Source organism: Acipenser ruthenus, chromosome 8 (assembly GCF_902713425.1).
Source record: "Acipenser ruthenus chromosome 8, fAciRut3.2 maternal haplotype, whole genome shotgun sequence".
In the NCBI taxonomy this organism is placed as follows: Eukaryota; Metazoa; Chordata; class Actinopteri; order Acipenseriformes; family Acipenseridae; genus Acipenser; species Acipenser ruthenus.
The window spans coordinates 53,698,789-53,713,075 of record NC_081196.1 but is presented as its reverse complement, the minus strand read 5'-3'; the positions used below and the strand labels follow the sequence as shown (position 1 = coordinate 53,713,075).

The window sequence follows — 14,287 nt, the reverse complement described above, 5'->3', positions numbered from 1 at the left end:
TACATTTATCTCCTTCTCTGAGACAGTGACTGTTTTTTTTTTTTTTTTTAAGAACGTCTTGCTGTTTAGCTAATTGAAAAACTAGTTTCCCAACGCAATCAGGATGGCGTCTCTCAAGATGCCGAAGGCTTAAGGCTTTCGTGAGCCAGTACTTCACAACAAATGGCACATGAGGACACAGATCATCCTCGTCAACAATGTAAGAAAAACTGAAGTTGATATAAGATGGTAATTGCGAGGTTTTTTTTGAGCTACAAGTAGGATAGACATTTTTTCGTTTTGCATCCATTTTAACAACTATTTTCAAAACCCGAAGTAACCGCACATAAAATGTCACCCTATACTTCATTTTTTTGGTTCATATTTAAAGCAGAAGACTGGTGATAAAACAATACACTGTTTACATAATTACTGCTAATGATTTGTATGCAAATTGTATTTATTTTGAATATATGCATAATAAGTTGTATAGTGAAAATAAATCTTAACGTCATATTTTTTAGATTGTTTGGCGACCCGTCAGAAACTTTGCCGGGACCCAAATTTGGGTCGCGATCCCCACCTTGGCAAATGTTGCACTTGAGCACGTTGCTGAAATCTAATGATGGACTGGCAATCTTTTTTTTTTTTTTTTGGTGCAGATAAGAGTCTTGTTCTGTGTAATGTAGATTCTTAACATTTTAGATTTTGTGTCCTGTGTTTTTTTTTTTTGCATGATTCTAAAATCTAAAACAGAAGCTTCTTGTGTCTGTATGGTAGAAACAGCTTTTTTTTCTAATAAAAAAACAAAAGGAAAGTTACGTGAGTACATTTACTGAAAATCCACTTTTCATCCCCTCAGGTATACATTGTCTGAGAATGTCAATGCTACATTGCATATAAATAGGGTAACCAGCTGAATTCAGATATAAAGAAAACCTTGGCTAGCTGAGCTTCTTTGATAAGTTGCTGTGGTAATATGAGCCGGTGACATTTTTGCTAGCTCACAACAGGATTTCGTGGGCTTGTCTGTTTGGATTGATAACAGGGTCTGAGGATCATTTGTGCGTGTTACTGAATGTGATGTTTACCCTCTCCCTCCTAAATCCATTTACCACATAGAGGGACTTGCTGTACTGTTTGTCCCAGCCCTGGCACCTAAATGCATTCCATTTGGTCAGCTTCATTCAGCTAGATTGACTTTTTATTCTTGGTTAATTAGCAGAGGTCCTAATGACTCCAATCATTCAGTAGTAAGATCCAGTAAAGGAAAAGTGAATTAAATGTTATAATGTAACGACAACGCTGACAATAACAGAAGTATTTAATAGGTAACCTTGGCATGCTGCCTCAGCCTACAAATACGAAACACGAAACTGGAAGTACGGCTCGTTCAAATATGAACGAGGCCAAACTGGTGCTGCTACTTTACTGCAGGTCAGCCAGCGAAACATCAACACCACTGTGATGACTTCAACCCAGGAGAGGAGTGTTGTTTGAGTTGCCCTCTTCCTGGGATCATTTTAGATATGTTCAGATGGCTCAAGATGTGGAAAAAGCACAAGAAAAACAGGAAGCTTGGCATGTTACATTTGTTTTTTATTACTACTCTGAACTTGTATTGTTAAATTTGGGAGGTTTATACCTTGTATGAACCCTGCCTGTTCAGTTGAGTTCAGATGCAGTACACTATCTGATGCCCCCCACCCCTGTCTGGCGTTTGTGGGTTTGAATCCCCATACCAGACCCAAGGTTAGATATAAACAACTCAATTAATGAATGAATGAATGAATGAAGATGCTGATAAACCATTGGTTTTATATAGTTCTTTGTTTTACAGTAACCTTGCTTTAAAACTCCACACTGGACAGCAGTGTGGAGTAGTGGTTAGGGCTCTGGACTCTTGACCGGAGGGTTGTGGGTTCAATCCCAGGTGGAGGACACTGCTGCTGTACCCTTGAACAAGGTACTTTACCTAGATTGCTCCAGTAAAAACCCAACTGTATAAATGGGTAATTGTATGTAAGATAATGTGATATCTGTATAATGTGAAATAATGTATAATGTGATATCTTGTAACAATTGTAAGTCGCCCTGGATAAGGGCGTCTGCTAAGAAATAAATAATAATAATAATAATAAAGAACAGGCCTGATTTCTACGTAGCATTTAAATATATTTTTTTTTAAAGTTGTTTTTTGTTGTTGTTTTTTTCATCTACAGAAATTAACCTAATTTGTGATTTTGGTGATTTCTGCCTACTAATAACTTAAGTGCCGGGCTGCTATAAAGTTGCTTACCTTGGGGGATATCAACACACGCTGTGGTTTATTAAGATCAGCACTCTAGATTGCCACGCTAGATAAGCCTCAACGTGTGGATATACCCCAATCAGCCCTGTACTACTGAGGTACAGTAAGAAATCAATATCACCTGCAAGGGTTGCATATCCCCAGTTACAGCAGTATAATAGGCTTACTGAACATAATGTATGCCACACCTAGCGGTTTTACTTCTTAATAACCACTCCCCCAATTGTGATGTAACCTGGCTAGCACAAGTTATTGAGAGTATCAGAATCTGCTTGGTTTGAATGTGCTGGTTGATTTATGTTTACTAGTCCAACTGAGATTCTATACTATAGTGCTTTCGTACCAATAAAATCCTTCAACAAGTTAGGTTGGTGTGTCGGAAGTTGATTCCTTTGATACCAACTAGTCTAGTTCAAGGTGGGTCGGGGTGAGGATAGCTTTTTATTTCTCTGAATTAATGCAGTGGTTCTCCGGGCAGATCCATTTCAAGTGAATGAACTTCCTGCTCTGTGGGAATGCTCAGCTTTTCGCTCACAGCAGCCACAGCTGTTGTCTAATCAGTTTTCCTCACTAAAGCTCGTGAAGCTGACGGCCTGAGTGCTCTTCCTCATTAACCCTCCGGAACCTCAATGAATTCATTCATGTTCTCTTAACAGATTCCCAGCTTTTTCACCGCAGGCTTACTGCAAACAAATCCCCACCCACCAGTGTACCATCCACACCTCCTCAGGAAACCCAAGAGAGCGGCTAGTGATGGGACGGAGTGGGCTGATTTGTGACGTCATATAACTAATTCAATTAGCATCATTCCGTGTAGAGACAGGAACAGCAATTGGAAAATCTTTCTTAATTGGTGTCACCAAGTGAGCCAAGCTTCATGTGTACAATAGTGCTGTTCAATACATAAGAAAGTTATTGCTAATTCATAAATGTATTTGAAATGAAGATTCCAGCTCTGGAGCCCTGGGTTCAAATCCGTCTTGGTTTCACAGCATCGGGGAATCCATCCATTTTTTTGATGAATAGATGAATAAAGTATTTTATCCACAGACAAGGGAAACATCAGGGAAACTCCAGAGTCAGCCCATGTGCTTCCTTCCACCCTGCCCTGGAGTGACCTCTTGCAATCAGGAGTACAGATATTCATCCATGCAAGGCGTGTAAAGGTGGCTCCAATGATGACTGTGGAATATATAACCCTGGTAACTGTCAATCACCTGGGGACCCTCCTAGGCCAACAGCTGGTATATACAAATCATTGTAAACCTGGCTATTCACCTTGTGATGAAAGAGGAGAGGATGCCTTGAGCTGGTAAACCACTTTCACTTCAGTCCAGTATTAAAAGCTAAACTACCCCCTTTGCTTCTCCAGGTAAGGTGGCTGTAAAGAAGGAAGACCTGCAGAAGTACCATGGGCGGGACACCTGGTTTCAGTTCCAGCACGTGGACGCTGATTCAGAAGTGCAGGTAAAGCAATGTGTTTAAACCGTTCTTTTCTATTAACTTTGATCTGTATGCAATAAACAGAGGTTGCACATGGATGCATTTTTATTTTGATGATGTGTTAATCTGATCATAGTAAAACATTGTCATTGTTTGTTTTGTTTATTGAATTATGGATATTTTTCCTAATATTCCTATTCCCCGTCAAAATGAATTGGGCCAGAGTGTAATGAATTTTCTGCAGGCTGTTGCTGGAGCATATTCCTATTTCTCGATGCAGTATTTGATGAAACTTGTTTGGTTTCTGGCTGTGTTAATAGGAGTTCTGTCTCTTGAGGAATGAGCAGAGCTTGTGGTACTGTGTAAAGGGCACAGTGTTCATCCTGAAACATGCCCTGCTACTTGCGTCACTAGTATAAACCTCGAGGCATGACCTGGAAGCAGTCTGTAGGGTCTGTCAGGTTAAGTGTGATCACAGGGTACAGTTAGAGTGCTTTAAATAGCATTTGAGACTTGGAATTCAGAGCTAAATGAAACTAAATGAATTGTCAAGTACATTTTCAGTACTGGTCAAATGAAACCTGGGAACACACTTAATTAGATCCCATTCTCAAAAAGCCACTGTCCTCTTATTGTAACTGTATTGGAGTATCCTGCAACATTTCTTTGACCAGTTTCTATCAATTTTGCTGGGAATTCCCCTCCCTTAATCTCAAATCATATTAATGCAAATTTCTTTCCATGTCTCTGGAGCAGTCTGAATTGGTCCCTGTTCATAAAACATTAACTCAATATTTGTAAAGCTTCTTTGCCAACACTCTACAAGTTTCAAGAACACCTTCATTTAATTCATTTAAAACTACTAATAGACTTGACACGTTCAATGATAAATGTTTTTTGTTTTTTTTTTAATACTCAGTTATGCAATTGCATTACTAGCGTGTGGCCATGAGGTGTCCTGTTCTAATGTAGAATTTCGGTGGTTGGCAGGGATAGAAATAAGACTTCTATTGCACAGCAGTTTGATCTGATTGTTTTTATTATGAGTTTAGTAAGACACACCTGAGGTTGTTACCTATACAGTGTGCTTAATCAGGCTTGTAGTAAAACCTGGAATGGGTGCAACTGTTATGCAATAGGAGTCTTATTTCCATCCCTGGGTTGGTGATGCGCAGTTTATTTTGTACTGCATATTGTTTGGTAGGCTTAATGGTGGTAAACTACTACCTAGGCAGGGGGGAAAGCTTGCTGCTAAATCTGCATTAGGGTGATGCACTCAAACTTGACTGAGATTTGTGATTGATATAATGTACTAAAACAAGATAGCATGTGTTAAATGAACAGCAGTTAACCTGTTGGTAGCAGCGTAGTGTCAAAGTGAACATGATTGTGAGACATTGCAGCTTTAAAAGGGGCAGCTGAATCTGTTCTGACTGGTTTCTCCTAAGGCAGGAAGTGTGGACAGAGATAGCGGGAACAGGAGGTTTCTGTTGGGAAGGGAGCGAGCTATTACAGTGGAAGCAGGCATGCACAACCCCCTTACAGATCGAGACTTGCCAGGATGATGTCTGGACCCGGGAATGTACAAAAACCAAAGAGCCCTGTGCAGGAGACACACAGGGGTTTTGTTAACAAAGCCAGCAGATGTTCAGCTGCTAACTGTTCATGCAGCCAAGCACAATTAACATCAATCCACCTAGTCCCTTTTGAGGAAGTACAGTATGAGCCGCATTTTTCAACTGAAACCAAAAAGGGAACGATTTCTCACAGCTGTCTGTCTGTCTGCCTGTCTGTCAGACTTGGTCTCCTTAACAAGGTTCATGAATCGGTGTCTTAATGTGTAATCTGTTCCTGTGCATAGAGCTAATTCACCAATGTCTCTATGTATGTAGAAATTGTATGTGTTTAGAAAAGCATTCTACAAGTCTTTCGGTTTAACTGTATAGAAGGTGCAGAGGAAGCTCATATTGGGTCTCTTCACCACATAGGAAGTGCTTTGGGTGGGACAGCAGCCTTTACCTATGAATGTTACAGTAAATACCTCTCTGTGGTTGTTTATACACAGCAGATTACTTTAATGTGGTGAAAAAGACAATGACATGTAACAGGGTAGGCCTCACACTTAATTAAATACAAAGATAAACGACAGTCACAAACTAGGAAGCTTTTGTGAACAAACACCAACGCCAACTGCTTGTGAGTGAGTTGAGGGCTGGATCACTACTTGCTGGCTAACATTGTGTGTAACTGTATTACCTTGTCATAGGTCAGTATAGGGCAGCAAACCATCTACCACCTTGAATAACATTCAATCACGTTTTTCATTGCTACACCAAAAATACAAAACAACGAATGCTGGATGGAGAAGGAAGCTGATAAATGAAAGAAATGCTGTGTATTTAAAATCTACTGTACACAGTTTCTGGAGAAGGATTGCAAATGAGTTCAGGCTTGAGTGTATGCCTATAAAACATGGTTCATGTATATTTCAATCAGCCTTGAACTCAGGTTAATTTATTCATGTCATAACTGAGCAGCCATTTTGTAGTCAAATAGCTGGGCTACAGTACACCAGGTCACTGTTAGACAAATCGGGTTAATGTACGATTACAAATGTGTAGGAAAACAAAGCCTAACAAAGGTTATACAGTATTGCTGTCTAGTGAGGCGCATTCATTGTAGCGCTCTGGGGTAAATTAATTCAGGTGGGCCCTGCTAATTGCACAGCACTGATGTAGTGACTTCTAGGTCTGCTCACGGAGCCCTGCAGCGGGAAGTCATCTGCACCAGTGTAATGTATCCTCTCTGGAAGCAGTGAAGCATTCTGCTGTATTTGGGTCTTGGGGATGTGCCTAAACAAAAATCTGGGTTTGAAATCTGAAATAGAGAGATAATCGCAACGAGGACACTTGTAGCTGAATGAAAATTATTATGGTATGGCACACGCATACTATTGTATAGTCTGTATAAACCTAGATTGCATTCAGTGCTCAGTACTGATTGAAGCCTTTCAGATGTTGCAACACTGTGCATGTTAAAAGGTACCCAGACATTGCTTACAGTGTCCAGTCAAGAAGTTATTGCTGCAGTGTATTTCTGATGTTCACCCACTGCCCTTCTTTTTGCTTCATTCAGGTTTGCATATATCATATATCATATTCCTTAACAGCACCACTAAAGACTGGTGATTTGTGTTGTAGTGTATTAACAGTGTACTACAGTGACATTTCATACTTTAAATGAGACACTTGTCATCTGTTTTTCAGGGCAAGGTCCACCTGGAACTTCGACTCAGTGAAGTCATTACAGACAGTGGTGTCGTATGCCATAAGCTGGCAGCCAGGTGAGTGAAGGCCCTGAAGACTAGATTAATGAGCCGGTTCCAGAACTGGGCATATCCAGGCTGCAGTCTCACAGGGGTGCAGTGCTACACTTAGTTGACCAATAAAGTGAGTTTTTAATCAGGATTTTTTAAAGGTGCATGGGCATACCTCGAGCTGTCTGAAATAAACCGAGAACGCCCACTTGAGCCGTGATACCCGTGTGCTGCTGTAGCTTGTATACATTTTCCAACCATTAGCTAAAGCAGTTTCACTTTCTGAAATGTGCCATCAAAGTTTTGCACGTACAGTAAATTGTCACTACGGTACTTTTGATTTGACTCTGTGAAACCAGGTAAAACAGATGTTGATTTATAGTGCAGTACAATGTTTAATCTTCCTTACATTTCTTACTCTCGGAAACCGAAAACAATATTACAATATCAAATTCAGAAAGGAGGTGGTTTTCAGGAAACTATAGATGTGCATCATTAGTCATCGGAAGAGGAACCAACTTGAACGGAAACTACTTTAATATCACTTTCTTAGTTTCAGAATCATTTATATTTGTATATTATTATGTATGAGAAAATGGTTTCAGCGCAACAGAGTGACAGTTTATCTGCAGAAGTGAGAAACTGCATGATATGTTGTATCGTAATAGAGGTATGCATCATTTGTTTCATGATACAAGTCCAAAAGCACAACAGAGGTCATTTGTAGTTCAACAAATGGTTCTTGAATGAAGAATATGTGTTTCATAGTTGCTATAAATACATCCTCTCCCTGCCTCATTTAATTTTTGTCTTTAACAACATAGTCCAATGTTAAATGACCAGTTGATCTTTATTATGCAACCTGTCCAACCTTATCTGCAAGAAAAGCCACACCAGTGACCAGACAGATATGTAACTCTCCCATCACGTAGAGAAAGGGATTTAGAAGTTACACACCATTGGAGATCTATACCTGTTCACAATATGCTCTGTTATTTTAAACTGACCAGTTACATTATCGGTCAAGGACATTTTGTAGGATATCTGGAGCAATTATCATGCATTCAGTTCACCTGCATGTACTTATCGTTTGGTCAGTTTTTGCTTGTTCTGCCCATAACGGCTATGTACCTCTTAGTCTTTTGTAGTTCTCTATTAATTATTACCTGTTATCTGTCCCTGTGCATGGAGCTAATTCACCATTGTCTTTGTGTGTAGAAATGGTTTAGAAAAGCATTTAAATAGCCTTCGGTTTAATATCGCAGTACGTGTTGTATCATGACATAAGTGTATTGTTACACCCCTAGTGTGAAACCACAGGGGAAGAAGCAGTCCACAGTCCCTTCAAATGCTGTTTGCTTTAGACAGTTACAATCTGTTAATTAAGTAAACCACAACAGGGTTATCATACTGTTCATTTCTATCTCATCTCACACCTCTTTCCTGAAAATCTTTTTTTTCTTCATGTTATGCGAGATAGAAGTGTGTTGCTCTTACTCATTCTGCACGCTGACAGGAACAATGGTGTATTGTTGGGTTTTATTTTTTTGCCTGTCCTGGCTTTTCACATCAGTTAAACCTCCACTTAGGAAAGCTACTTTCCAACAGAAAAAACAAACCATCCTAGACCGTGTTGTTATTGAATGCATTACCACTGTGAGTCATAGTGTCACGTAATACAAAACAAATCCATTCACGCTTGCTTTACCAAGTTCACACGAAGTTCATTCTGTCTCCAACAGAAACATGCTGAAGCAAAAATAATAATAATACAAAAATTACTTCATTTGGTGTTCATTACCAATATCTTAAAAAATAAGGATTGAAAGTCAGTTGGCCACTTTAAGCTGCTGTTTTGGAAATAAAAAACACTGCATAGCAATACAAATGGCAGGTGCTGGCAAGATTCTAGGCCCACCACCATGACTACCACCACTCAATGATCTATGTTTAATGCTACAAATTCATCTTGAGGAAAGGATCCATCAAAAAGTGACATTTAAAACGGCCACATTTCCATGGGGACAGACAACACCCCTTGGATTGCTTTGTTCAAATCAGAATGTTTTGTGTTTTTCTCTCCCTCCCTCCACAGAATCCACGCAAAGTGTCAAACTACCTTTATAATCACCATGCACAGTGGGATTAATAATTTCTGGACACTGTCTAAATCAGTGAATATTTTCCAATACAAGCGTTTAAAACTTTTGGTAATATTAATTTACCTTTTACCTGGCGCCCAAACTTAATTTTGCATACTGTAAAGGTCGTCCCAAATCGTTACACACCTGTAATAAACATTCTATCCCCCTCGAGCAGTATCAAATATGCTATCCCCTCAGCCTCCTAATGTTACAGGAACACTGCAGTAAATTGTACAGAAGAGTTGTCTGATGAAGCTATATGTAAATGACTGACTATTAAGGCGTTGTGTTGCTTTCTCAATGTTATCATTATCCCCGCAATGTTGAATCTTCCTACAGCAGTAATCAGTTTCTCTCCACTGTTCTTTGTTTGTGTTTTTTGCACACCAAAAAGGGCCTCATTAATTCATAACCAAAGCCCTCGGGTTCCCCGATTAGTGTCATGTAACTGATTGACAAAAATCGAATAGTTAATAGATTGTGTGTTTTAATGTGAGTGTGGGTGTTTCCCAGGAGGCTACTTGAGGTTTTAAAATAGAATTAACTGCAGAACATGGCTGAATATAATATAAGTGATTCATTTACAGTACAATTCAATTTCCTCTCACCCACAAGCCACAAGAATGGGAATGAGAGCTCTGGTGCCTTCCTAGCCGACATCATGACCTGTATTGTATATTCGAAAGCCTGTTTTATACACTTTCTGTGTGCGCTGCAAGTGTGTGTACTTGTACGTGAGCTGTATTGATTTTCATGTACTGCATGTTGTGTAAATAGCAAAGCCAACCATTTTAAGTATAGCTAATTATAATGTATGTATGTATTTATTTATTTATTTATTTATTTATTTTGGGGAGGGTGGTGGGCAGGGGAGTTTCACGGTGTACAGAGTCACTGCTGTGGACCCAACCCAAAAACTATCCACCAAGCTTTTAAGGCCTCCAGTTCATTGCTTGGACCACAGCTGGATGTAACCAGTGCTACTCGTCCGCCAACTTCCATAATCACTAAATTCACAACGGGGAACTAATGGAATTACACTAAGGGCTGCGCTTTTTTTAAATGGGTGAACTGAACAGGCCCCCAAAAATATCCTGGTGGATTATTTATATAAATTTAGCCTCAGCTTTTCCATAATAATAATAATAAAAGAAAAAATGAAAATTAGAGCAAGATAAGAGATAGACAGAGAGAAAGAGAAAAAGAGTGAGGGCGCATGGGGAGGAGAAGATGAGTCATTCTTTGATTGCCAGGCTTTACCAGCTTCCTGCAGGGCTGTAATTTATCCTATGTAAACCAGTCCAAATCACTTTCTAAACTAGCTAAGAAAGCATCCTGTCAGGAGGCATATTCTGTTGAATGCCGCCAGAGGTTATTCCGGCTTCCTTGCTTTTCATGGTACTGACACACTGGATTACAACGCCTGGCTGGGGTAGTGACAAGGGCCACTAGCTGGATCATCTAGGTCACTGGAGGTAGACAGCGGGTGTTGTAATAAGCTTAATGCCTGGAGTGCTGGTGAATCAGCAGGGCCCTGTGTACGTAGACAAGGGGATTGGATTAATATGCAGCTCGGTTAAGGGTTTTGTCCTTTTGACAGGCTGAAAGAGAAATAAAAAAAGACATGCTTGTGCAAAAAAAAAAAAGAGTGTTGAGGTCAAAGACGACAAGGAGTTTGTGAGGCTTCTCCCAAACGTGGACTAAATAAATAGGTGGCTGCTGACGGGTGCCTGACCCCAACAACAGCAAGCCCTGTTAATCAGTTAATTAGTTGAAGGGCAGTCTTTTGACCAAGCTCATTATAGCAGAACACATACAGGTACCCGTTCCGAATGCCTAATTCAGTCCGCACCTACGGCAGTGAGTTGAGGCTTTTGCAGTATATAATTGACAATTGTGAAGAAAGTTTTACATTTTTTTTTGGCCTAGAGTAAACCAGTAATTCGTTTTGTCCTTCAAGCACAGCAAACATGACAGTAATGAAACAGCACATACATTAAAGTCAACTATGGCGACAGCTCAGCTGTGTCAAGGGACTTGTCAAGCTGTCTTACTCAGCAGGGGGTGCACACCACAGCATTCCGCCCGTGAGATCATTGTTCCTGTCTTGGTGCTTTCTGAGGCTCGTTATGTTGTTACAAGGTCAACTCAATAAGGGTTGTATACTGTAAACTATTTTAGAAACTGCCCTAAGAGTTTGTACTTTTGCGATACAGTAGTCCCTCGCTAATACAGAGACCGCTGTGCCATACATTCGGATATGCCGGATACAGCGTATGCACCCCAATAATACCCAATTAAGATTAATGCTAGATCACTGTGAATTGCATGATCCAAAGAAAGACACTGAAAAAAAAGTGTGTTATACTGACACCACAGACAGAATGAAAATAAATGGAAGAGCAGAAACAGATAGCCTACTAAATCACTAAAATGAAGTTTTAAAAGAGGGCATATAAACTCACTCTACAGAGTTTAAACTAACTGTGATCGATTTGTTGGAAAAGGGCGAGAAGCTTTCAGAAATACTGAACCAGTGGTTCGAAACACAAGATGTGGACTACAGTAATTAAAGTTCTGAATTTAAAGTCTTTAATTGCTTTTGCAAAGAAAGTCTGACTCATATCAACAGAAAACAAAAGTAGCAGGCAGGCTATGTGTTTTACTTGAAGTCCTGCTTACAGTAACATTTTCTATACAAGTATAATATGTGCAGTATATTTAAGGTATTGTATAGTTTCATAACGTGTCCATGCGACACCATGATCTATTATCTGTTAATTGTGTAGGCTACGGTAAAAAAGAAAATGTGCTACAGTAATTAAATTACAATTTAAAGTAATATTTTATTTCTGCATTGTACAGTAATGTGTACACTGCAGCAGCATGATTTATTTTGTGTTACCGGTAGCCGTGTTACTATGCAGATTTATATTTTTACATAATGTAATGTGTTATTTCAGCACAAGGATTTATACATTTAAAATAAATTGAGCACTATATACAGTGCCTTGCGAAAGTATTCGGCCCCCTTGAACTTTGCGACCTTTTGCCACATTTCAGGCTTCAAACATAAAGATATGAAACTGTAATTTTTTGTGAAGAATCAACAACAAGTGGGACACAATCATGAAGTGGAACTAAATTTATTGGATATTTCAAACTTTTTTAACAAATAAAAAACTGAAAAATTGGGCGTGCAAAATTATTCAGCCCCCTTAAGTTAATACTTTGTAGCGCCACCTTTTGCTGCGATTACAGCTGTAAGTCGCTTGGGGTATGTCTCTATCAGTTTTGCACATCGAGAGACTGAAATTTTTGCCCATTCCTCCTTGCAAAACAGCTCGAGCTCAGTGAGGTTGGATGGAGAGCATTTGTGAACAGCAGTTTTCAGTTCTTTCCACAGATTCTCGATTGGATTCAGGTCTGGACTTTGACTTGGCCATTCTAACACCTGGATATGTTTATTTGTGAACCATTCCATTGTAGATTTTGCTTTATGTTTTGGATCATTGTCTTGTTGGAAGACAAATCTCCGTCCCAGTCTCAGGTCTTTTGCAGACTCCATCAGGTTTTCTTCCAGAATGGTCCTGTATTTGGCTCCATCCATCTTCCCATCAATTTTAACCATCTTCCCTGTCCCTGCTGAAGAAAAGCAGGCCCAAACCATGATGCTGCCACCACCATGTTTGACAGTGGGGATGGTGTGTTCAGGGTGATGAGCTGTGTTGCTTTTACGCCAAACATAACGTTTTGCATTGTTGCCAAAAAGTTCGATTTTGGTTTCATCTGACCAGAGCACCTTCTTCCACATGTTTGGTGTGTCTCCCAGGTGGCTTGTGGCAAACTGTAAACGACACTTTTTATGGATATCTTTAAGAAATGGCTTTCTTCTTGCCACTCTTCCATAAAGGCCAGATTTGTGCAGTATATGACTGATTGTTGTCCTATGGACAGAGTCTCCCACCTCAGCTGTAGATCTCTGCAGTTCATCCAGAGTGATCATGGGCCTCTTGGCTGCATCTCTGATCAGTCTTCTCCTTGTATGAGCTGAAAGTTTAGAGGGACGGCCAGGTCTTGGTAGATTTGCAGTGGTCTGATACTCCTTCCATTTCAATATTATCGCTTGCACAGTGCTCCTTGGGATGTTTAAAGCTTGGGAAATCTTTTTGTATCCAAATCCGGCTTTAAACTTCTCCACAACAGTATCTTGGACCTGCCTGGTGTGTTCCTTGTTCTTCATGATGCTCTCTGCGCTTTAAACGGACCTCTGAGACTATCACAGTGCAGGTGCATTTATACGGAGACTTGATTACACACAGGTGGATTCTATTTATCATCATTAGTCATTTAGGTCAACATTGGATCATTCAGAGATCCTCACTGAACTTCTGGAGAGAGTTTGCTGCACTGAAAGAAAAGGGGCTGAATAATTTTGCACGCCCAATTTTTCAGTTTTTTATTTGTTAAAAAAGTTTGAAATATCAAATAAATTTCGTTCCACTTCATGATTGTGTCCCACTTGTTGTTGATTCTTCACAAAAAATTACAGTTTCATATCTTTATGTTTAAAGCCTGAAATGTGGCAAAAGGTCGCAAAGTTCAAGGGGGCCGAATACTTTCGCAAGGCACTGTATATATATATATATATATATATATATAATATATATATATAAAACCCTGGCACCTTGTTATTTCTCCCAACATGTCCTGTTTAGCAAGGGACTTCTGTATGTCAATATGACTTCTTTGTTTCTGTAGAAATGTTTTTAGAGTCGTTTTGATGTTTCATTTATTTTTTAGCACTTCTGTGATAGAGTGTATTGAGAGAGTTCATATAAAGTGCTTAAGCTCAGTGCACTGTGAAAAGCCACTCCCTTGAGTGTTGAATCATCTCCGATTTAAATGGGATTCCAAGTGCTTCTTAGTTCATCTCATGTGGTTTCTAAATTACTGTCATTGTTAGGTAGCGTAACCACAGTGTTTTCATAGCGATTTAACCAAAGGAATTCAATGACTAGACAAATATGCACAAATATTATTACACAGTGAGTCTGAGTGGTGGAGAGAGAACCCCTTTCCAGTGGGCATTTT

At 39.6% G+C, this 14,287-nt stretch overlaps 1 protein-coding gene across 3 annotated transcripts in view; it reads left to right on the top strand.

The window, feature by feature from the left end:
- LOC117407386 (ras GTPase-activating protein 3) overlaps positions 1-14,287 on the top strand; it is a 69,644-nt gene that overhangs the window by 29,949 nt on the left and 25,408 nt on the right. For all 3 annotated transcript variants that reach the window (XM_034012360.3, XM_059029278.1, XM_059029277.1), the window contains exons 4-5: positions 3,663-3,757; positions 7,000-7,076. In XM_034012360.3, the coding sequence (XP_033868251.3) occupies positions 3,663-3,757; positions 7,000-7,076 (172 nt within the window). The remainder of the gene's footprint in view (positions 1-3,662; positions 3,758-6,999; positions 7,077-14,287) is intronic.